This window comes from Neomonachus schauinslandi, chromosome 3, assembly GCF_002201575.2.
Source record: "Neomonachus schauinslandi chromosome 3, ASM220157v2, whole genome shotgun sequence".
NCBI lineage: Eukaryota > Metazoa > Chordata > Mammalia > Carnivora > Phocidae > Neomonachus > Neomonachus schauinslandi.
In genome coordinates this window covers 135,441,070-135,467,109 of record NC_058405.1, presented here as the reverse complement: position 1 = coordinate 135,467,109, position 26,040 = coordinate 135,441,070, and the positions used below count along the sequence as shown (strand labels likewise).

Below are 26,040 nucleotides of genomic sequence, written 5' to 3'. Positions count from 1 at the left end.
TTTTTCTTAATTTATTATATCTTGAAGAATTCACATTTTGATTTTTCGTAATTCACAGTTCGTAACTCTAGATTTAACAGTAATCTGTATTATTAACAATTAGTAGGGGTCTGAGCTCCAGCTTCCCATTTCCTATTATATAATTGGCATCTGTTTCCCAATTTAGAATGCTTGGGCCATGATTGACCTAGCTAGATGCACACCTCTCTACATTTATGCTGGAGAAGATTATATTAGATATAGGTGAAGTGGTACTGCTACTACCAGGTACTTTAGGAATAAAATACTTTTTATAGTGTGTGAAACTAGTTATTACTTATAACAAAGATTCTTTGGGAAAGTGCTTTTCAAGTTTCAAATAGACTGAGATAGGAACATAAACTGATTATAAATCATGAGCTGCATTGTTGTAAATTTCATTCTTTTCTGTTGGTTAAAAAAACTCATTTCTGTTAGTAAATTTCATTCATTCCTGTTATTCTCCACCTTCCCTTCCCAGATTGGTTTTATAATTATCATGGATCTTATTTGAGCATTGACATGAAAATGAGGTTAAGTTTTTCTCAATGTTAACCCTAAGAATTGATTGAAATTGTTTTTGTTTATTTTAGGAAATCTACCTTCTTCAATGTATTAACCAATAGTCAGGCTTCAGCAGAAAACTTCCCATTCTGCACTATTGATCCTAATGAGAGCAGAGTACCTGTGCCAGATGAAAGGTTTGACTTTCTTTGCCAGTACCACAAACCAGCAAGGTAAGAAAATCTTTATGCCATTGTTTATTTGTTGACCCTATATAGACTGAGTAAAAATATGTAAGTAATAAATTTAAAATCATATAGGGGGTGCCTGCCTGGCTCATTTGGTAGAAGATGTGTCTGCTGATCTCGAGGTTGTGAGTTCGAGCCCCATGTGTGGCGTAGTTTACTTAAAAGAAAAATACAGAAGTGTTTTTTTCTCCAACATGAATGTATTATGGGTGATTATAATGTAGAGAGCATAGAGAAAGGTGAGAAAGGATACATCTGGCTGTTAACATTGCAGTTATTTTTTGGGGGGGAATATGAAGTAGAGGGAGTAAGTGGCCTGTATTTATGATTCCATTCATGTAAAATTATACATATACATGTATATTCATGGGAAAATGTATGAAACTGTTTGACGGTTATCTTCGGGTAGTGGAATTTTAGGTGACTTTTACTTTCTTTTCATTTATTATTATTATTTTTTTGATTTTTACTTTCTTGTATTGATATTGTTTGAAGTTTTTGTAACAAACGTATTATATCTTTAATTAGAAAAAATAAAATAATACAGGTTCAGGTTCATTGTAGGAAGTTCAGACAGTATGGAAATGTATAAAGAGCAGAGTAAAAATCACCTATACTTCTCCCTTGATATCACAGATATAAATACTTTGGAGGTATAACCTTCCATACTTTTCCCTGAAGGTATACACACATACTTACAAAAATAGAATATATTCTTACTTGGGGTATTACTAATATTTTTCTAGATTAAAAAATACAGATTTAAATAATAATTTTTTTTTTAAAGATTATTTATTTATTTATTTATTAGAGAGTGAGCAGGAGAGAAACAGCATGAGAGGGGAGAGGGTCAGAGGGAGAAGCAGGCTCCCCGCTGAGCCGGGAGCCCGATGTGGGACTCGATCCCAGGACCCTGGGATCATGACCTGAGCTGAAGGCAGTCGCTTAACCAACTGAGCCACCCAGGCGCCCTAAATAATAATTTCTAATATAACTTTGTTTAATACTATATTATATGAATGTATAGTTTATTTCCCTATTACTGAGAATTTAGTTTGCCTTTAGTTTCTCACCATTTGAAATGTGCTGATAAATCCCAAGTTTCTGTCTCTATTCCTGAACTCTGCTGATCTACAGACATATCTAATTACCTTCTTGACATTGACACCTGGATGACTAAATAGGTGCCTCAGACTTGACATGTCCAAAATGGACCTCTTCATTTCACTCTGCCTTGTGCCAAATTTGTTCTTCAGGACTTTTATAATTCAATAAATAGCACTATTATTTCCTCAGTTGCTTAAGTCAAAGTCCAAGATTTATCCTTGGTTCCTGTCTTTCCTCACCCCTACATCCAATCTGTCAACAATTCTTAAGAGTTCTTTTTTTTTTTTCTTAAAGATTTTATTTATTTGTCAGAGAGAGAGAAAGAGAGCACAAGCAGGGGGAGTGGCAGGCAGAGGGAGAAGCAGGTTCCCTGCTGAGCAAGGAGCCTGATGTGGGACTTGATCCCAGGACTCTGGGATCATGACCTGAGCCAAATGCAGACGCTTTCATCCATTAGTTTGAGCATCCACTGATTTTTTTTAATGAATTAATTATTACAGTGATGATTGCCACATGGTGATTTTATAATTCCCTCATTTCTTCTTACTATTTGTTGGCCGCCTACTGTAAGGAAGAGCTTTCTTGTCTTCATTTATTCACTCATGTATTCATTCATGGAAGGGTTACTCAGTTGGTTACAATATGTCAGTGATTGGACATGGTTCAAATTATATTCCTGAAATTGGCTCCTCAAACTGGATTCTGTTTTCTTTTGGAAACCTTTTTTATTTTTAAATAATTTCAAATTTATATAAAAGATGCAAAATTACCCACAGAATGCTTGTGTACCCTTCACCCAAATTTCTTTGAACCTTTGAGAATGAGTTGCAGACGTGATGCCACACTGCACTTAAATTCTTAAATTTGTATTTACTAAATACAGACATATTTGCTCCCCCTTTTTTAAGATTTTATTTATTTGAGAGAGTGAGAGAGAGTGCACGAGCACGGGGAGGGGCAGAGGGAGAGGGAGAAGAGGGAGCTTCTCAGTGGGGAGCCCGATGCAGGGCCCAGGACTCTGGGCTCATGACCTGAGCTGGAACCAAAAGTCAGACCCTTAACTGACTGAACCACCCAGGTGCCCCCAGACATTCTCTTACGTTACCACAGTAAACCACCAAAATCAGTACATTAACACTGATCCAGTGTTACCATCTAATTCATAGATTCCATTTGGTTTTCTCCAGTTGTCCCATTAATGTGCTTATTTGTTCAGTTCCTTTATATGTCGCCAATCTCTTGACGCCTTTGTCTTGTTGGCTGATTTGGACACTGCTGGTTTGGTCCTTGGTCCTCTCCTGCCGAGATGCCTTGTACAGGCCCCAGCTGCTATTGTGCTATCTTTTCTCCCCACTCCTACTCTTTAGATGTGGGCCCTTGTCACTGCTAGACTGTGTGGTCATGTGACATTGCTGAAATTTTCAGAGACCTCAAGAGAACAACAATCATAAAGCTCTTAGACTTCAAATTTGTTGAAATTTTAGGCAGTGAGGGAATTAATTTCTCAAAATTTCCCTTTTCCTTTGCTAGTAAACATTGATTAGATGCTTTTGTGGAAATAAAAATATTGAATGGGAACCCATATTCATTTTTTCTATAACATAATTTTGGCCTCTTTGTGGTTAAGCAAATAAAAAAAATTGACAGTAATTTATAGTACAGTTGACCCTTGAACAGCATGGGTTTGAACTGTGCAGTCCCCTTATACACACATTTTTTTTCCAGTGCAGTACTATAAATGTATTTTCTCTTCCTTATGATTTTTCTTAATAACATTTTCTTTTCCTAGCTTACTTTATTTTTATATGTAAGAATACAGTATACAACATATATGCATACATGTTAATCAACTGTTTATGTTATTGGTAAGGCTTCTGGTCAATAGTAAGCTATTAGTAGTTAAGTTTTTTGGGGAGTCAAAAGTTATATGCGGATATTTGACTGCCTGGAGGTTGGCACTCCCTAATCCCTGTGTTGTTCAAGGGTCAACTGTCCTTTAATCTCCATATTTACATGGCCAGCTGGTTTTCCTAACTTGGTTTCTAACTTGTGTTAACTATGCCTTTACTTTGAACAAAGCAAAGGTTATTTTGTATATGCCTTTATTTCTGTTGCTGTTGTTAACAACTAGATTATTACCATGCTGATAACCAGTTCACATCATTATATGCATTTTTTGTCTATATAACCTACATGATGATTAAATGCAAATCCAGATATCCTGTGTTTGAATCCCAGTTTTGTTACCACTAGCTGAGTAATCCCCTGAATGTACATAGATTTCTTAATTCCTCTCAGGCTCAATTTCCTCATCTTTAAAGTAGATTTAATAATAGCACTTACCTGATGGAGTTGTTTTGAACTTTGAAATGATACAAGTAAATCACTTAGTCCAGTGCCCATCACAAAATATGTTGGCTCATTCTATAATGATTACCTTTTATCAGTATATTCTTAAAATGTTCTCCTTTGCTTTTGTGTCCATATGCATGGGCCAGCAGAACAGTATAGTAAAATTAATGGTACGAATTTTAGTTCTTTGTAGACACAATAAAAACATCTATTCTGCTTTACAGTTTTCCTTCATTTTCCTAGGTAAGAAAGTCCTAAAGTAGTAAAAGATTATTTCTTATTTATTTTTTTTGGTATTTATTTATCAAATCATTGTTTTTTTTTTAAAGATTTTATTTATTTATTTGACAGAGACAGCGAGAGCAGGAACACAAGTAGGGGGAGTGGGAGAGGGAGAAGCAGGCTTCCTGCTGAGCAGGGAGCCCGATGTGGGACTCGATCCCAGGACCCTGGAATCATGACCTGAGCCGAAGGCAGCCGCTTAACGGCTGAGCCACCCAGGCGCCCTATCAGATCATTCTTGAGAGTCTTCTAAACACTGTTCTAGAAGGGAAAGGATTACTTTATGTAGAATATTTTTGAAATCGATATAGCTAATAAACAGGTTCTTAGTACTATTTTATAATAAAACCATCTTTTGTTTTTCAGCAAAATTCCTGCCTTTTTAAATGTAGTGGATATTGCTGGCCTTGTGAAAGGAGCTCACAATGGTCAAGGCTTGGGAAATGCCTTTTTATCTCATATCAGTGCCTGTGATGGAATCTTTCATCTAACACGTAAGTACAGTTGTTTATTTAATTGATTCATTTCATTATAATCAGTGTTTTCTTTCCATTATAGCTCAAATAAAATTAGTAATGACTGACTAATAGATTTGCTTTGTTTCACAAGACGAATCATGGATTGGTCTGCTAATTGTGACTTTAATGTTATTTAGTATCATTTCCATACAGGAAGGCTTATTCCATAGCAAATATGTGCTGTATTGATATTCTAAGTGAATTCCATCCCCTGCTCTGGATTGGATCCATTGAGAAGTGTTTCTTTCTTTCTTTCTTTTTTTTTTTTAGGGGGCATGGGTTACCTTTAATGCTGCATTTTTTGCCGAATCCCTATGATGCCCTGTCCCTGAGTATCCCTGCCCCCCCCCCCCCCCCCCCCCCCCCGACACCTTTGGGAAGTGTTTCTATGTGGAAATAATTTTGTTGCTTATAAAGGCATTTGAACTTTTCTTAACTTGTGGAACTTTTCTGTATTGTTGCTTTTCATGTGTTGAGAAGGCAGAATTAATAGAGGAGGGGATTCTGTTATTTCAAAGAAGAGAGAGGCATCCAGGGTACTTACTGAGATGAGAGGGTTAAGGAGAAACTACAGATGAGCTAATCTTTGATGGAGAGAGGGGTATAAAGCAAAGAGGAAAACTGGTAGAACTATGTGTTAGTTTATGTTCTCTTGAGTGCAGAAGTGAGCCAAGAACATGGTAATTCTTTGACAGAAAGGTTCAGGTTAGGTTTAGGTTAAGGTTCAGGTCAAGACCGCACTGCATGGTATTGTAATGAGCAAATCAGTGCAAATGAAGGAAATCCAAGTTAGGGGTACAGGCCAGTTGTGGTCTGGTTTAGTGCTTTTGTTTGTTTCAGGTCCACAACTAGATAACTATAGCAATTATAAATGAGCATTTAGAAAACTTTATAGCCATTTGAGGAATTTTTTTGTCATGTGGATCTAACAAATTGTGCTAGTATTTCTGTATGTTTTTAAACAATTTTTCATTTTATTATTTTTTTTATAAAGATTTATTTATTTATTTGACAGAGAGAGAGAGAAAGTGCACAGGACTGGTGGGGAGGGGCAGAGCGAGAGGGAGAAGCAGGCTCCCTGCTGAGCAGGGAGCCCAATGCGGGGCTCCATCCCAGGACCCTGGGATCATGACCTGAGCTGAAGGCAGACGCTTAACCATCTGAGCCACCCAGGTGCCCCCATTTTTTTTGTATTTTACAAAAGTCCACCACACATAGTTTGAGAAGGACTGATTTAGGTAACTTCATATTGGGTGGAGGTATGGAGACACCTTCTGGAGGGGTTTGTGGTGCAGGTGAAGAATAGGGTTGGGGTTGGGGTTGGGGGGCCGTGGGGGAGGAATTCAGTTATGTAGAGTAGTGCTACTTAAAGCCCGTGCACTGGGTGCACTGGCGATAGCCTTTGTTTTCCTGACAGCTTGATTTTTTTACTGGTTCTGGTGACTGATGTGAGAGTTTCAAAGAGAAGTGGAATCAAGTGTGACTCCCGGGTTTCTGGACTGGGCCAGTTGAATGAATCTTGATGGCATTCACTGACATGTTAAATGTAGAAGGACCAGCAAGTCTTGGGAGAGACTTAATGAGGCCAGTTTGGTACAGTTTTGTTTTGTTTTGCTTTTTGAGAGAGAGTGTGAGAGAGTAGGGGGAGGGGCAGAGAGAGAGAGATGGAGAGAATTCCAGTCTCCATAGTCAGCACGCAGCCCGACGTGGGGCTCGATCTCACGACCCTGAGATCATGACCTCAGCTGAAATCAAGTTTTGGATGCTTGGGGCGCCTGGGTGGCCAGTCGGTTAAGCGTCGCCTTCGGCTCATGTCATGGTCCCAGGGTCCTGGAATCAAGCCCCGCATCAGGCCCTCTTCTCCCTCTCCCACTGCCTGCTGCTTCTCCCTGCCTGTGCTCGCTCGCTCTCTCTGTCAAAAATAAATAAAATCTTAAAAAAAAAAAGAGTCGGATGCTTAACTGACTGAGCCACCCAGGTGCCCCAGTTTGGGACAGTTTTTTGGATTTGTGTACCTGGGACATCCAGGTAAGAGATGTCTATAAGGAAGTAGGATTGATCGAGCAGGTGTGACAGGAGGATGGGGGTGAGAGAATTGAAATTTTGGGGTGAGAAAGATTGAACTGATGGGTGGAATAGAGCTTAACATAGAGTAGGAGGGAACATAACAGAGGACTGAAAAATGGAAGGGTCGTAGATCTAATTACCTGAGGAGGTTCAAGAACAGATATGCTGGGCATAGGGGCAGGGATATTTGACTTAACATTTTCAGAGGTGGAGCATTTAAGGGTGATGGTAAGATCCTGATAATGGCCTGAAACTAAATGTAATCAAGTCTTTATTTTGTTATCTGTTGTATAATATTCGTCTGATATGTTTTTCTAACCCTTAGGGGAAAAATGAATTTGGTTAGGAGCATACATACTTTATTGTATTTCATTCAGGCTAAAGCTATTGTGAAGAAAGGAAAAAAAAATCCATTTAAACTAGATACCCTGGTTTCTTATAGTAATTTGATATCAGAGGTATTAAATTGTGAAAATATGCATCTTAGAATTGATGAAATAGGGGCGCCTGGGTGGCTCAGTCGTTAAGCGACTGCCTTCAGCTCAGGTCATGATCCCAGGTCCCGGGATCGAGCCCCTCATCGGGCTCCCTGCTCCGCGGGAAGCCTGCTTCTCCCTCTCCCACTCCCCCTGCTAGTGTTCCCTCTCTCGCTGTGTCTCTCTCTGTCAAATAAATAAAAAATCTTTAAAAAAAAAAAAAGAATTGATGAAATATGGTATATATTATTGTATAGTGCACAGAACTCAGAACAAAATACCTTCATAGAATTATAATCAGTAAAAAAGATTTGCAGAGATTAAAAAGATAAGGTGATTACTTTGAAACTATGAAAATTGGGAATTCTTTAATTCGAAATTATGATATATTTTTGTCTTCAATAATCAGATTACTAAATATGAATGTGAAAGAGGATTTAGCTTTCATATTACTCCTTATTTGAAGATTATATTCTTCAGATACCTTAAAGTCACCAGAAATGCAGCTGACTTATTTATTAATTCTATAGTAAATGCTTTGTGTTTTAGGTGCTGGAAATAGATAGTGGGTAGCAGAATCTAACATTCTCTGGTTTTATGAAGCTTCTAGACTAGTGGTAGAAATAAATATTGAATAATTATATTAATAAATGTGTAATTACATTGTTGGATTTGGACTTTTTTTTAACTTACTGGGAATTATTTACTTATTTGCCTATTACAACGTTTGAAACTTGTTTTAATTCTTAAATTCATCATTTCTTATTTTGGTGAGAAAAAAATCCATTTTCTATGGTTATATTTTTTTAATTTCTCTATTTTTGTTTTAGACAATTGATATAAAACTACTAAGGAAAGGGACCAGATACCTGGCTGGCTCAGTTGGCAGACCATGCTACTCAATTTTGAGGTTGAGAGTTTGAGCCCCACATTGGGTATAGAGATGACTTAAAAAACAACAACAACAACAACAACAAAAACAACTACTAAGGAAAGGGACAGTACAGTGATGATGTATCTATTAGTGCCTAGGGCACTTATTTTTTTTTTATAAAGATTTTATTTATTTATTTGACAGAGACAGAGATAGTGAGAGCAGGAACACAAGCAGCGGGAGTGGGAGAGGGAGAAGCAGGCTTCCCGCCGAGGAGGGAGCCCGATGTGGGACTCGATCCCAGGACCCTGGGATCATGACCTGAGCCGAAGGCAGACACTTAACAACTGAGCCACCCAGGCGCCCCATGCCTAGGGCACTTTTAAGCTTTCCATTAGAATATCTGAATGGAGGCACCTGGGTGGCTCAGTGGGTTAAGCGTCTGCCTTCGGCTCAGGTCATAATCCCCGGGTCCTGGGATCAGGTCCCACATTGGGCTCTCTCCTCCGCGGGGAGTCTGCTTCTCCCTCTCCCTCTGCCCCTCCCCCAGCTTGTGCTATCACTCTGACAAATAAATAAAATATTTAAAAAAAAAGAACATCTGAATGTTAGGAGAGAGACAAAATTATGAATGGGAAACTTTGGTTTATTTTGAATTTTAATTTATTAATGCTATGTTTCTCTCCATTAATTTAATTTTTAAAAATTAACTTTTCCCTCACCTTGTTTACTCTCTTGGTTATTAGACATATGTAAATATATACATTGCCTCAAAAATTTATTCTTGTTTTAAATATAAATACTTTGACAGGTTTGCTTTGGTTTTAAATCTTTAGTTCACTCTGTCTAATCATTTGACACATTATTTATGGAGCACTTCTTTCAAGTGTGCTAGATGCTGAGGGGTGTAATCGTGAGTAAAAACAAGTATGACTCTTGCCCTCATAGAGCTTACAAACCAGTGGAGGAGACAGACATTGAATAAATGGTCATATAAACATAGGATGCCATTCTCTAATTGTGCATAAAGAAGAGAGACAGCATGTGCATGTGAGGGTGTGGTGTTGCCTTGAGGAAATGATGGTTATGCTGGGAGGGAAAGATTGAGTGGGAGCTAATATGTTAGGGGAAGGAGGAAAGAAAGGAGAGATTGATTATTTAGAATAAATGGCTTGTTTCAAGGCCCTGCTGCTTTGAAAGGACTATCAGTGTGGCTAGGATGAATGATGTTGAGGAGCGATGGAAAAGAGACAGGGAGGTAATTGGGGATTCACCATGTCCACCATATATAGGCTTACTGGCTTAAATATGAAGAGTTTTAAATGGAGAGTTGGGGTAGGAGGGCAGATTAAATTGTTCCAGGAGCTTACTTGGAAGTTATTCAGTTGAGTTACATTTTTAATGTTTTAAGAAATCAAAATGGAGTTAGGCACCAAGAGTTTGAAATTTCATTGTTACAAAATATTATTTTCAAGATACTGATAATGATTTTCATAGATGTCTGGCATGACAAATGTAGAACACTTCTTTTGTAAAAGAATCTATTCGCATTCTTTCGTTTGCTTACCCCTTAAATAGTGTTTTTTTCTTTTGGGTTTGTTGCCTAATGTGTAGGTGTTTTAGGTCCTTTCTCCATGAGTCATTAGAATTCTCTTTAAATTTCTTTTTTTTTTTTTGAAAGATTTTGTTTATTTATTAGAGAAGCAGATAGAGAGAGAGAGAGCACAAGCAGGGGGAGGGGCAGAGGCAGAGGGAAAAGCAGACTCCCCGCTGAGCAGGGAGCCCGCTGCAATGCGCGACTCCATCCCAGGACCCTGAGATCATGACCTGAGCTGAAGGCAGACGCTTAACTGACTGAACCACCCACGCGCCCCTAGAGTTCTCTTTAAAATTTTATTTTCAGGGGTTTTCTTGTTTGCAAAGTACACTAATAAGGTAATGAGAGATACTAAAAAAAATGGAAGATTATCTTGTTCACATGTACGCAGATTTAGAGTTACACTTACCTTTTAAAGTGTGTTTTTAAAGTTACTGAATACTAACCGATAGCTATGGGTTCAGCTAGATAAACAAGAATTTACTCTTTCTGTAAACAAGGGTTACTGAAGCAAAAGTATGTCTTACTGGGACACAAAAATACAAAAATTGCCAGACTTTGCCTGATGGGAAGTATGAGAGCTAATCTTTTTATTCTGGTGAATTTTATAAACAAAGCTTTGTGGGAAGTATTTTTAATAGTACATATGAATCTGTGCTTTTTAAAATTAATTTGAAAACAGAATCAGAGTCTTCACTTACTGCAGGGTGACATTTTTCTTGCTATTTTAAATGCTTAGAAAACTTTAAAAAATGCTTAGAAAACTTTTTCAAAAGAACAGTAATTGAAGAATAATAATTTGTTCATTATGTGAAACTTCTTATGTAGCTTATTGAAGATGCTCCTTTAGTATGTAAGCCAGTTTGTAGAAAATGTAGACCAATTTTATATAGGAGGTAGATGTAATGTTAACATTTTTTTCTGTACATAGTAACATGAATTAATCTCAAAATAATTTATGCTAAGTAGAAGAAGCCAGTCCAGAAAAGAACATAAACTATATGATTCCATTTATATAAGATTCTAGAAAATACAAACTAAATATATCAGAAGGCAGATCAGTGGTTGCCTGGGGTCAAGGGGATGGGGAAGGGGAAGGGGTGGGGGAGGGATTAAAAGGGGTGTGAGGAAACTTGGGTGATGGAATGTTCGTAATTCTTTTTTTTTTTTTTTAAGATTTTATTTATTTATTTGAGAGAGAGAGCACATGAGAGGGGGGAGGGTTGGGAGGGTCAGAGGGAGAAGCAGACTCCCTGCAGAGCAGGGAGCCCGATGCGGGACTCATCCAGGGACTCCAGGATCATGACCTGAGCCGAAGGCAGTCGCTTAACCAACTGAGCCACCCAGGCGCCCCGGAATGTTCGTAATTCTTGATTGTGGTGATGGTATCACAGGTATATACATATACTATATCAAATTGTACGCTTTATGCACAGTTTATTAAATGTTAATTTCAGTCAGTAAAACAAAAAAGAAAAAGGGTGTGGAAAATTAAACAAACAAACAAACAAACAAAAAACCAACAACAACTTCTGTGTCACCTTTCCTTCCAGGGGAGTTTTGATTGGACTGTGTTACCCTGATTGTTTCAGTAGTGTAAGCATTGGAGATGATGTCCTATTTCTAGATTATAATTAGTAGGTTGGTGCACTATTTGTATTGATTTACAAATCAGAATTAAACCTGACATTTTGTGAAGAAACTTGGATTTTGGTGCATTAAAGTGAAATTATTTGTCTCTTTCATATGCTAATTTGATGTACAGAATCTTTTCAGCTCGAGAATTCTTTTTTTTTTTTTTTTTAAAGATTTTATTTATTTATTTGAGAGAGAGAGAATGAGAGACAGAGAGCATGAGAGGGAGGAGGGTCAGAGGGAGAAGCAGACTCCCTGCCGAGCAGGGAGCCCGATGCGGGACTCGATCCTGGGACTCCAGGATCATGACCTGAGCCGAAGGCAGTCGCTTAACCAACTGAGCCACCCAGGCGCCCTCAGCTCGAGAATTCTTTAAAAATTCTAAACTATTATTATTTATTGGCAAGTTTGTTAGTTTGTTGGGCAAAACATTTTTTTAAAAATTTCATTTGGGGCGCCTGGGTGGCTCAGTTGTTAAGCATCTGCCTTCGGCTCAGTCATGATCCTGGGGTGCTGGGATCGAGCCTTACATCGGGCTCCCTGCTCTGCGGGGAGCCTGCTTCTCCCTCACCCACTCCCCCTGCTTGTGTTCCTTCTTTCGCCGTTTCTCTCTGTCAAAATAAATAAATAAATAAAATCTTAAAAAAAATAAAAATAAAATAAAAATTTCATTTATAAAATTCAGGAGTATGTGTATTTTATTTTTTAAATTATCATATAGTAAAATTGACTTATTTTGGCATACAGTTCTATGAATTTTAGCATATGTATAGATTTGTGTAACCACCAGCACACAGGGTGCAGAACACTTCACCCCCCAAAAAGTCCCTTATGCTATCCCTTTATAGTCACACTCTTGCCACTCTGAAGCCTGACAACTATTGATCTGTTCTCCATCACTTGAGTTTTGTCTTTTTGAGAATACTATATCAGTGAAATAATAGCAATGTGTATTGTTTTGTTTCATTTTGAAAAAAGTTTACAGATGAAAGCTAATGCTTTATTAGCATATCCTCTGGGCCCATCCATTAGTCAGGTTTCTGGAACCTAGGAGGGGCTGAAATTAATCCAGAGGGGGTTGGTTTTCTGTTTTCTGTTTTTTACTTTTTCAGTTTTCTTTAATCTCATTCTTTCTATTCTTTTATGGATCTTTTAAGTGTTTTTAAATAACATAGTGTTTCTTTTACTCTTGATGTTTTGGGAAATACTCTTTTTTTCTTTAAAAACAAAAACAAAAACAAAATTCTTAACAAAATTTTGCCTTAAACCAGACTAAGTCTTGAGCTAATGGGCAGAACTGCCTATCTCTAAAACATAAAGTACCTGGAAATACAGGGTGTTATGAAAATAGTGAGAATCCTGTGTTTGTTGAACTCTTCTATCTAAGAGCTCTAACTGTAAAGAATGAGGAACATGGGGGGCTTTTGGTACACAGTGTAGCTCCAGACACTTGACTTCAAGGAAAAGTTTTTAGCATCTCATGGTTTACTTTATTCTGTATTTCCAGCAGTGTGCAGTCCCCAGTTTGAGAAGCAGGATTGTAGGTTATGATATAAATACCCCAGACCTACCAAAAGGCCTATCTGACCAAACAACTAGGTCCAACTTAATTTTTTTTTTTTTTTAAGATTTTATTTATTTATTCATGAGAGACAGAGACAGAGAGAGAGAGAGAGAGAGAGGCAGAGGGAGAAGCAGGCTCCCCGCGGAGCAGGGAGCCCGATGCGGGACTCGATCCAGGGACTCCAGAATCATGACCTGAGCCGAAGGCAGTCGCTTAACCAACTGAGCCACCCAGGCATCCCATCAACTTAATTTTTTTTTTAAGATTTATTTATTTTAGGGGAGGGAGAGTCTTTTTTTTTTTTTTTAAGATTTTTATTTATTTGACAGAGAGAGACAGCAAGAGAGGGAACACAAGCAGGGGGAGTGGGAGAGGGAGAAGCAGGCTCCCCGCTGAGCAGGGAGCCCAACGCAGGGCTCAGTCCCAGGACCCTGGGATCATGACCCGAGCCGAAGGCAGACGCCTAACGACTGAGCCACCCAGGCACCCAAGGGGATGGAGAGTCTTAAGCAGATTCCATGCTGAGCATGGAGCCCAATGCGGGGCTCTATCTCATGACCCTAAGATCATAACCTGAGCTGAAACCAAGAGTCCGATGCTTAACCAACTGTGCTACCCAGGTGCCTCAAGTAGGTCCAACTTAAAATAATAATGAATAGCTTTATAGCACTTTGTTTATTTAGTGCTTTTTAAATTGTTAGGTCTTGATCATCAAAGATTCCAGTGAGACGTGTATGCCTTATTGTCATCCTCATTTGAAAATGAGAAAACCAAAGCTTAGAGAGGTTAAAATGATTTGCTTAAGTCACATAATTGAAAGTTGTCAGTCCCTGTGATTAAACCAACTTTGTATGGCATCAGTCCTTCCTACCACACCCTTTCTGTCTTGACCATAGCATTAACTCCAATTCTGTGTTGTCCAACCTCTGGAAGAAATAGATGTTTGAGGGAAAACTTTAACAGTATATAGAAAAAGTACCTGATTTTCTAAGGATTAAACGTAGCTTTTATGTATATATGTGTGTATGTATTTTTTTTAAAAGATTTTATTTATTTGACACAGGGAGAGAACACAAGCAGGGGGAGAGAAGCAGGCACCCCAATATATATATATATATATTTTTTTTTTAAGTAAGGTTTTTATTTTAATTCCAGTATAGTTAACTTACAGTATTATATTAGCTTCAGGTGTACAATATAGTGATTCAACAGTTCCATACATCCCCCAGTGCTCATCATAAGTGTCCTCCTTAGGGGCACCTGGGTGGCTCAGTCTGTTAAGTGCCTTTGGCTCAGGTCATGATCCCAGGTTCTGGGATTGAGCCCCACATTGGGCTCCCTGCTCAGTGGGGAGCCTGCTTCTCCCTCTCTCTCTGCCTGTCGCTCCCCCTGTTTGTGCTCTCTCTCTCTCTCTCTCTGTCAAATATATAAAATCTTTAAAAACAAACAAGTGTCCTCCTTAATGCCCATCACCTATTTCACCCATCCCCCCCTCCACCTCCCCTCTGGTAACCATCAGTTTGTTCTCTATCATTATATCATTAACTACATCAAAAACTAATGATGTAATGTATGGTGATTAACATAACATAATAATAAAAAAAAAGAGTCTCTTGGTTTGTCTCTTGTTTTTCCTTTGTTCATTTGTTTCTTGAATCCCACATATGAGTGAAATCATATGGTATTTGTCTTTCTCTGACTGACTTATTTCACTTAGCATTATATTCTCTAGCTCCATCTGTGTTTGCAAAAGACTGAGTAATATTCCTTTATAAAGGTAGCTTTTACTCTTGAAGCCTGTGCCCGAGCTCCATGGAGTAGGAGCTGGACTCGGATTAGATTACAATGTTTGCATGCTTCTGTAACCTATCTAGATAGAATATGTTGTTTCTAGTCATTTGTGTTGTTGAATGAAATACATAGGGTTTGATGACTCTGTCAAGAAGAAAGTAGAGGATTTTGATGGATTCACTGCATTAGATTTCTTGTCTCTTGCATTTAGAATGTACCTTTCTCAATTTGCTTTACCTGTGTTCACAAAACAAGATACTGGGTCTTTAAAAACTCATACTAGTACTTAAAAATAGTTTCCTGTAAAATCATCTGTCAGCTCTATTGATAGGGGAAAATATGTGTACATTTGTTTGTTAAATGTAATATAAACTCTGCTCGGGTTAAATTTATGAACAAGTACTTTTATAATGTAAAAAAAAAACCTCTTAACTTGAAAAGTGTTATTAATACATGCTGATAAAGCAAAACCTTTTTAAACAGAATTTTTAATAGAATTAAGGTTAACTTGAAGAGTTAGTTTTCCCTGAAAACCTGAGATGGAGGGAGGAGGATTAAATGTGAGGTAAGAAAAAGGTTTTTACAAATTTAATGCATAAATTACCAGGTGAGGGAACCAAAGCATAACACATTATGATGACACATTAATATAAGTAATTTGCTTAATAAGTGACATTTTAACAAGTGAGATGAATCATTTAGAAGATTTTAAAGTAAACTTTGGGAATAGCTATTGCAAAAACTTGTTGACAAATTTAGGCAAATCTTAATTAAATTACTTTATGAAAGCCCTTTTACTGTCTTTTCAATTACTTCTTCACTGCCAAAGTAGTCGAATGTATCTAAGACATAATATCAATTTTGAATGTTTTGTTGCAGGTTGGAAAAAAATTCCCGCCAGGTATCATTTCGGCGGCTCAGGGAATGAGTGTGATGGGTTGTATGTGGGGGAAGGGGAGCACAGCTTGGTAGACTGTTCTTGTGCTGCTGTCTGTCCTCTCTTGAGTATGGGGTTCACATGGAAGTGGAGTTGGTAAGAGCTTGAAGTTCATAATTTCAGTAAGCAAAGTTGTACTTCCAAAATACCTAGCACTCATTTTATGCCTGAAAATAAGGTGCTATTTATTGTGCTGGAATTTCCAGAACGTTGGATATATGTTAAACATAACTAAAAAAAAATTAATACATGTTTTTAGGTTTTTTGCCACTTTGTATGGCCTATGCTCTTCCAGCTATTGAACAAAACAAACTAGTAGTTAACTTTAAAGGATTTCTTTTTTTAATTTTCTGTGCTTGTGTTGCTTGAATGAACATTCCATACTGACCCAAAGAATGCCACAAAATTGAATTTCAGTTGAATTAATTCCCTACAAAAATACTTGCAATTTTTTAGTGCAATTTAATTATTTTTATGACATCACAGAGGATAAACTTTATGTGAGATTTGAATATCAGAGGCTAATTTAATTACCTTCAACACAGAAACCTTACCTCTTATGTTCTTACGTATTTTATATATAATATCCTTCCATGAAAGGATAAAGGGTTATAATTGAAATTAGGGGAAAAAGTATTTATCTCTGAGATTTTGTTATGGATCACAGTTTGAGAAACGCTAACCAAAACTAAAGTCTAACCGTTTTTATTTTAACAAAGATGCAGTATTCTAAGCCCTGTACAAATATTAACTCATTTATTCCTCTTAACACCTCTGTAAGAATAGGTACTGTTATCCTCATTTTGTAAATGAGGAATCCAAAGAGTAGAGGAGTTACATGGCTAGTAACAGTTAGAAATCAGATTTTATTATTTTTTTCATTTTATAATGAATTTTATTTTTTCCATTTTTAAAATTTAAGCTCAATTAATTAACATATAATGTATTAATGGTTTCAGAGGTAGAGGTCAGTGATTCATCAGTCTTATATAATACCCAGTGCTCATTACATCATGTGCCCTCCTTAATGTCCATCCCCCAGTTACCCCATACCCCCACCTCCCTTCCCTCCAGCAACCCTCAGTTTGTTTCCTATAATTAAGACTCCTATGGTTTGTCTCCCTCTTTGATCTCGTCTTGTTTTATTTTTTCCTCTCTTCCCCTACCATCCTCTGTTTTGTTTCTTAAATTCCACTTATCAGTGAGATCATATGATAATTGTCTTTCTCTTATTGACTTATTTCGCTCTACTTCCATCCACATCGTTGCAAATGGGAAGATTTCATTTTTTTGATGGCTGAGCAGTATTCCAAGAAATCAGATTTTAAACTCAGTTCTGGTTACAAAGTCCTTGCTCTGTGTTGGACTAGTCCATTAATCTATGTTGAGAATTATCAATGCAAATAAAGAAGTTTTTTGTTTTTTTTTAAATCACGAAAATTTTTATTAGTCTGTGAGCTCTTGAAACTTTTTGTCTGTGGACCCACTTTGAGAAACACTTGTGTAAATTCCAGAGAAGTTGCATCAAAATTTATCAGTTCTAGGTCAAGCAGTTTTCCTTTTCTTTTTTTTAAGATTTTATTTATTTGAGGGAGAGAGAGCGAGAGAGCACAAGCAGGGGGGAGGGGCAGAGAGAGGAGGAGAGGGAGAAGCAGACTCCCCACTGAGCAGGGACCCCGATGTGGGCCTTGATCACAGGATCCCAGGGTCATGACCTGAACTGAAGGTGGACAGATGCTTAACTGACTGAGCCACCCAGGCGCCCCAGGTCAAGCAGTTTTTAATGAGACCCAAATGATATAGTAAAAAGGCAGTGGAAAGTTATTTATTTTGTAAATTCCTAAAGGGTATGGGATGACTTTATTTAGAGAAACAGATTTATATGGCTTGGATCCAGGTATACATGTTACAGACTCTTAACACTTTTAGTGATAAAGATAGCAAAACATATTTCAGAAAGAAGAGAGAGAACACATTCAAATTTACTCTCACACATTCTTCTGGTATTTTCATTTTGATTTATGATGGGAATAAATAGACAACTGATCAGTAGCCAGGGTCCTGGCAGTATCTATAGCAGCTTTCATTAATCTTTTAGATGGTAACTTCTTTTTGGAGGTTGTACGGAGCTTACATGTAACAACTGACTGTGTGACTTAATGCAATGTGTACTTTGTTCGTAACAATCCTGTAGGGGCGGGAATATACCTGTTTTAAAGATGAGAATACTGAGGCTTAAAGAGACTAGGAAATTAGGCCATAATTTACATAACTGATGAGCACCAGAGCTATGATTTGAATTCAGGTCTGCTTGAAGTGACGTGGCTGGCAGCGCTTAAAAATCTACAAGCCGTTGGATAGTTATTTTCTTGAGTTATTTTCTTTTCTTTGGTCTGAGTGTCAAATTGTTTTTGAATGTTGGTTATGTTCTTTTTTTTTTTTTTAAGATTTTATTTATTTATTTAATTGACAGGGAGAGAGAGAGAGAGACAGCATGAGAGGGAAGACAAGCAGGGGGAGTGGGAGAGGAAGAAGCAGGCTTCTGGCTGAGCAGGGAGCCCGATGTGGGGCTCGATCCCAGGACCCAGGGATCATGACCTGAGCTGAAGGCAGTCGCTTAACCAACTGAGCCACCCAGGCGCCCCAATGTTGGTTATGTTCTAAATAATCATTCTTCTACTTAACTGTCCCCCCACCCCCAAAGTATCTTGAATGTTTGAAACCATGCAGTAATTTTTTCTTGGATTAGCTTTGTGTGTCCCTTCCTTCCTTCCTTCCTACCTTCCTTCCTTCCTTCCTACCTTCCATCCAGCCTTCCTGACATATAATTGATAAATTGTGTTTTTCTTTAGCTGACTGTTTTTCAGGTTTTTTGAGCCACACAGAACATATTTTAATGGTTTGTATGATTTTAAAAAGTGGGAATTTTCAGAATAGAGAATCCAGAAATGGACCCTCAACTCAGTGGTTATCTAGTCTTTGACGAAACAGGAAAAAGGACAGTCTCTTCAACATATGGTGTTGGGAAAATTGAACAGCCACATGCAGAAGAATGAAACGGGTCCATTTCCTTACACCATACACAAAAATAGACTCAAAATGGATGAAAGACCTAAATGTGAGACAGGAATCCATCAGAATCCTAGAGGAGAACACAGGCAGCAACCTCTTTGACCTTGGCTGCAGCAACTCTTGCTAGACACATCTCCAAAGGCAAGGGAAGCAAAGACAAAATGAACTGTTGGGACATCATCAAGATAAAAACCTTTGCACAGCAAAGGAAACATTCAACAAAACTAAAAGTCAGCCTATGGAATTGGAGAAGATATTTGCAAATGGCTTATCAGATAAAGGGCTAGTATCCAAGATCTATAAAGAATTTATCAAACTCAACACCCCAAAACAAATAAGCCAGTCAAGCAATGCAGAAGAAATGAACAGACATTTTTCCAAAGAAGGTATGGCCATACAGATGACCAATAGATACATGAAAAAATGCTCAACATCACTTGGCATCAGGGAAATACAAATCAAAACCACAATGAGATACCACCTCACACTGGTCAGAATGGCTAAAATTAACACCTCAGGAAATGACAGATGTTGGCGAGGATGCAGAAAAAGGGGAACCCTCTAACAGTTGATGGGAATGCAAACTGGTGTAGCCACTCTGGAAAGCAGTATGGAGGTTCCTCAAAAAGTTAAAAATAGAACTACCTTGGGACACCTGGGTGGCTCAGTCAGTTAAGCGTCTGCCTTTGGCTGAGGTCATGATCCCAGGGTCCTGGGATTGAACTGCTTATCGGGCTCCCTGCTCAGCAGGGAGTCTCCTTCTCCTTCTGCCCCTCCCCCTCCGCTCATGCTCTGTTTCTCAATTTCTCTCAAATAAATAAATAAAATCTTAAAAAAAAAATAGAACTACCCTATGATCCAGCAATTGCACTAGTAGGTATTTATTCAAAGGATACAAATGTAGTGATTCAAAGGGTCACATCTCCCCAGTGTTTATAGCAGCAATGTCCATAGTAGTTAAACTATGGAAAGAGCCCAGATGTCCATCGACAGATGAATGGATAAAGAAGATGTGGTATATCTATACAATGGAATATTACTCAGCCATCAAAAAGAATGAAATCTTGCCATTTGCAATGATATGGATGGAACTAGAGGGAATTATGCTAAGCAAAATAAGTCAGTCAGAGAAAGACAAATACCGTATGATTTCACTTATATGTGGAACTTAAGAAACAAAAAGGGGAAGGGAAGGAAAAATAAAATAAGATAAAAACAGAGAGGGAGGCAAACGATAAGAGACTCTTAACTCTAGGAAACAAACAGGGTTGCTGGAGGGGAGGGTGGTGCGGGGACGGGGTAGTTGGGTGATGGGCATTAAGGGGAGAGCACTTGATGTAATGATCACTGGGTGTTATCTGCAACTGATGAATCACAAAATTCTACCCCTGAAACTGATAGTACACTGTATGTTAACTAAATTGAATTTAAATTAAAAAAAAAAGTGGGAATTTCTCCATATTTTTGGCATAATTGGCATCCATTTTGGGTAAACAACTCTGAATAACTATGGTTGTGTCCATTGCTAATGATGTAATATTAAGGGTAGAACAGAAATTCTTAATGAATTCTTGGAATAGTCTTTTTTTTTTTTAACTTTTGGTTTTTCTTACTGGACCTTACCATTGAGAAAGAAAAATAACGTTTCTGGTGTTTGAAGAAACGCTAGAAATTAACATTCTAAAAGTTATTTAATGGATTAACTGCTTTTGAAAATAAAATAGATATCCGTTATACTTAGTGTATATCACTTTTATGGGAGATTTTGTTATGAACATCTATTGTAAAAAGCTAAATACTATTTATTTAAAAAAATTTTTTTGAAGCTCATTATGCACATTTCCTTAACAGGTTATTTATATAAGCTGAAGGAGCTTTTTGATTTTTTTATTTCAACAAATATTTATTTGTTTGTTTATTTATTTATAAGCTCTACGCCTAATGTGGGGCTTGAACTCACGACCCCAAGATCAAGAGTTGCATGCTCTACTGACTGAACCAACCCCTGAAGGAGCTTTTTAAAATTTAGAACAAACAAAACCTAAACCTTCATTTACTTTGGAGCAGAAATGCAAGTGTATGATGTTTAGGATGTGCTTTTCAAAATGATACCTTAAAAATTAGTTACTGGTTGCACTGTGTGTTATACGCAAACAATGAATCGTGGAACACTACATCAAAAACTAGTGATGTAATGTATGGTGATTAACATAACATAATAATAAAAAAAATTAGTTACTGGTTAAATAATAGTAAAGATAATAATGAAAGGGAAACAAATCAGAACCATGTTAGCATAATGCAACTATTTTTTCTGCATTTCAGTCTGGTACTTAAAGTGGGAAGAGTGGGTTTTGGAATCACAAACCTGAAAGTGAATATCAGCCCACTTTTTATCTATATAATTGTGAAAAAGTAACACTGTTTCTTTGAACTTCATTTTCTCATGTAAAATGGGGATTGTAATACTACACTTAAATTATTTTGGAGTTTAGAGATCATTCTATGTCATTACATATAGATTTATTTTTAATGTTGCTACATTGGTGTGTTTTTTTGTTGAATATAGATTTTTAATTCAGCATATTTTTTTCATTTTTAAGTGTGTTTTTTATTAAGGTAACATATATATAAAATAACATTTACCATTTTAACCATCTTTAAGTGTTCAGGTCAGTGGTATATAGTACTCTTACATGTGCAACCATCATCACCATCCCTTTTCACACCTTTTTCCATCATCCCAAGCTGAAGCTCCACACCCATTAAATAATATCTTCCACTTCCTTCCTACCCCAGTCCCTAGCAGCTGCCTTTCTACTTTCTCCCTCTGAATTTGACTACTCTAGGTACCTCATATAAGTAGAATCATGCAATATTTGTCTTTTCGTGACTGGCTTATTTCATGTTTCATTGCTATGTCATTGTCCATAGTATGGAAGTAGCAGAGTTTTTTGAAGTACTTCCTATTTGTGGGCATTTGTTTATTTTCCCAGCTTCATTGAGATATAATTGACATACAACATCGTGTAAGTTTAAGGTGTACAATATGATGATTTGATACACTTATATATTATGTAATGATTACTGCAATAAGGATGTTAAAACACATCCATCACCTCACATAATTAACTTTTTTTTTTTTGTGGTGAGAACACTTAAGATCTACTCTTTTAGCAACTTCCATAGTATAGTTTTGTTAACTATAATCACCGTGTTGTACATTAGATCTGTAGACCTTACTCATCTTATAACTGAAAGTTTGTACCCTTTGACTAGCATCTCCCCACTTCCCCCACCCCAGTCCCTAGCAAATACCAGTCTAGTCTCTGTTTCTCTGAGTTCAGCATTTTTAGATTCCATATATAAATAAGATCACACAGTATTTTTCTTTCTTTGCATGACTTACATTTCACTTAGCATAATGTATGGGCATTTGTTATTTCTGATTTTTTATTGCAGAGAATGTTGCTAATGGATGTTATTTTCCAGGCTTCTTTTTGGTACATGTCTGGGTACTTCTCTAAGGGATATGCCTGCAAGTGGAATTACTAGGCCAAAGGCTATAAACATTTAGAATTCTATCAGATACACCCAAATTCTCCCCTTCCATCCACGGAATATTGATATTTTAAAATTTTTATTCTTTGAATAATTTTAGATAGGCCTTACATTGGAATAGATAAAATGTTTACATGATTCAAAGAGAAAATTGACACATTGGATATACGTTGAGAAATCTTGTTCCCACCCACATTCTGATTCCTCTGTTTTGCCTTCATAAGTAATGGCATTTATTAGTTTCTTGCGTTTGTTTTAGAGCAAGGGTTGGAAAACTTTTCTTTAGTGGCCCAAGTAGATATTTTGCTTTCTTGCATGTTTTTCTCTGCATTTTACATTTTACGTTAAAAATGTAAAAATTATTCTTAGCACTAGGGTCATACAAAAATAGGACATAAGCTTTAATTTGCTGATGTTTGTTCTAGAGTTCTTTATGCAGTACAGGTACATGAGAATATATTAATTATATGTGTTGTCTGTTGAAAATATTTTTATCAATCTTTTCCTTTGATTTCTTCTATTACTTTTATACTTAGAAGGTTCTTATCTTCTCTGTGATCAGTAAATATTCACAGGTGTTTTTGTCTAGTTTATTTTTCTTTTTTTTGAGATATGGATGCATTTGTACTCATGTATACACTTGAATAAGTACCATGTAGATCAAAGTATAGAACATTTCTCTCACCCTTCTCAGACAGTTCCCCACTCAGGGTGATCACTATTCTGACTTCCATCATCATTTATTATGTTTGCATATATATATATATATATATATGTTTGCATATACATATATGTGTGTATATATATATATATGTGTAAATGTGTGTGTGTATGTATGTATGTATGTATTTTATGATAGGGAGAGAGAAGGGCGGGGGCAGAGGGAGAGGGGCATGGAGCCCGACACAAGGCTTGATTTCACAATCCTGAGATCATGACCCAAGCCGAAATCAAGAGTACGTGTGACACTGAGCTACCCAGGCACCCCCATGTTTGCATGTTCTTGAACTTCATATAAATGTAATCATATATTCTGTATTCTTTTGTGCCTTCCTCCTTTCAAAGGCATAATGCCTGTGAGATTCAGCCCTATTATGTATTGGCATTGATAATTTGTAATTTTGTTAAGTCAGAAATTTGGATTTTATTCACTTTAGGCCTGATGTGCAGGATTATGTAACTTAGTTAACAAGAGTTGATGCTTTAGCAACTACATATCAATACACTGTGAATGGATTTGAGTGGGAAGAAGTTTGGGGCAAAAAGAACAACTAGAAGGTTTTTGTAGTAGTTCATGGAGGAAATAATGAAATAATTTCAAAAAACTGTCAGTTGAAGAGAAAAGCAAATTTGAGACACTTTGTGAAGAAGGGATAAGACTTAATGATAGGCTTTTTTTACATCTCTTATAAACAAAGTTCTCCTGATGTTAGACTATTTGCCAAAGATTCAATATAGAATAGGGAAAACAGCAAGCGTCTTATGATAAGGAAATACTTTTAAAATTCATACATGCTGTAACTTCTGATAACAGATGTTTTATTAAGAAAATGATTAATTTTTTCACTAGGGTTTAGTGAGTCAAAGTGACTTGTTTTTATCAATTTTTAGAAGCAATATAACTTGGCTATCGTTAGATGTTTAAAGCTTTGAACATGACGAGGCTATTGATTTCACTGCATCCTTGGCTTTTTAAAGCTGGCATTAGAAGTTTTGAAGTGATATTTCAACAGGAAGCTAAGGCGTTTGTGTGTTATCTGAAGGACAGCACCTTGGGCAGTTTCACTGTACCTACTGTTAAGATATTTATAGATAGAACTTGTTAAAGTTTCTCAACAGGTGCTTAGAGATATGAGCTTATAGACTGGCTTTCTGAGCTATGGGACAGTTTTGTTCCCAATTTAGAAACATACAGGAGGTTCAGATTTATAGAAATGTTAATTATAAAGTATATAATCATTTATAGTTATAGAAGACAAAGCTTCAAATACATTTGGTGATTTTCAGCTAAATTGGTATGCGTGTACATGCATGTGTATGTGCGATACTGGTGGTATTGGTGGACGTATGGGATATAGTGTCCTGTTCCTTCCTGAGTTCTCTTCTCCAGTTGCTTGTTCACATTTTCTGTGTGTGGATTTATTTTGAACTGTGTGTGTGAACTTAATTCTGTTTATTATTTTGTTCGGCTGACTTCTAAAAGGAATTTTAACTGTCTTACAATAAAAGACAAATACATTAAAACAACAAGAAATTGATGAAAGCCGTTAATGAAGAATGAGAATTAAAGGGAATAGGGTGGATGGATGGTCAGGAGCCTAGGTACACGGTGACGCATGCTGAATATATACTGACAGTGAGAGTAAATCTTAACCGCTGAGCATCGTGGCAGCCGAGGCAAAGAGAAAAAATGATAGGCTGTCAATTTCATATGCATGTGGTATATATCAGAAGAGCTACCCTTTCCTTGCTCTAAACTGACATTTAATGCATCTTTGTAAAAGAGACCTGAGGCACAGCCGATGTGCAATGTTTTCTCTTAGTTTGCATAAAAGGCACTAATCTGGAAGCAGTCTTCCACCCCTCTTTATAATGCTAGATTAAAACAGAGGCCATAGAGTTAGATTATTATTTTTTTTTCCTGAAGTATTTATCTTTTCTGGAGTATTTACCTGTGCTTATACAGTAGTACAGGTCTTAACTCCCATTCGTACAAGGGCTAAAATTTAGGGAATCTAGATGACTATGGAATTAGCATGTTTTTAAACTGCCTCTTCAGAATATGTACAAGCTTGGGCAGTTGTGATATAGCAAGCAAGTGAATATTAATGCTATTAGCATGTGTCTGAAGTGTTGGCATTTTATTTTGATTTCCAGAAGAAGGGAAATGATCAGTGAGCACCTGGTATATGTTAGGTACTCTGGTAGATTATTTCTAATTTATTATTCCTTTCAATCTTAACACTTCTGCAGGACTGGTACTATCCCAGTTGTATAGATGAGGATCTTGAGAGTGAAAGCTTACGTCGTCTTCCTAGGCTATGTAGCTAGTAAACTGGACTTAGAGCACATTTTCATCCTTTAAAGTTCTTTTTCTTTCCAGTCTTTCACCATACCACACTGCTTTCATACATTTTTAGATCTGAATGTTTAGAATCTATACATTAAACATATTAAAATCCACGTATTTGTATGTGAGAGAGGGAGAAGATTCAGATGGTTGGTGTACATTGTTTTTCAGAGAATACTTGCTCTGCACAATATATAGTGCCCAAAGAGACAGGTGCTGTGTAGTGATTTTAAAAGAATTAGGTTATAGTTTTTGTTCTTTTGTTCCTATCAAATATTTATTAACTGCTTAGTGTGGGCCAGGCCCAGCTTTATGTGAGTAATTTCATTTGATTCTCAGAATAAGTCAGAAATGGATACAGAGAGGT

The 26,040-nt window shown here is 37.0% G+C and overlaps 1 protein-coding gene across 2 annotated transcripts in view; it reads left to right on the top strand.

Moving 5' to 3' along the window:
* Nucleotides 1-26,040, top strand: part of OLA1 (Obg like ATPase 1) — a 192,844-nt gene that overhangs the window by 18,187 nt on the left and 148,617 nt on the right. For both annotated transcript variants that reach the window (XM_021702985.1, XM_021702986.2), the window contains exons 3-4: nucleotides 612-755; nucleotides 4,878-5,005. In XM_021702985.1, coding sequence (XP_021558660.1) covers nucleotides 612-755; nucleotides 4,878-5,005 — 272 coding nt within the window. The remainder of the gene's footprint in view (nucleotides 1-611; nucleotides 756-4,877; nucleotides 5,006-26,040) is intronic.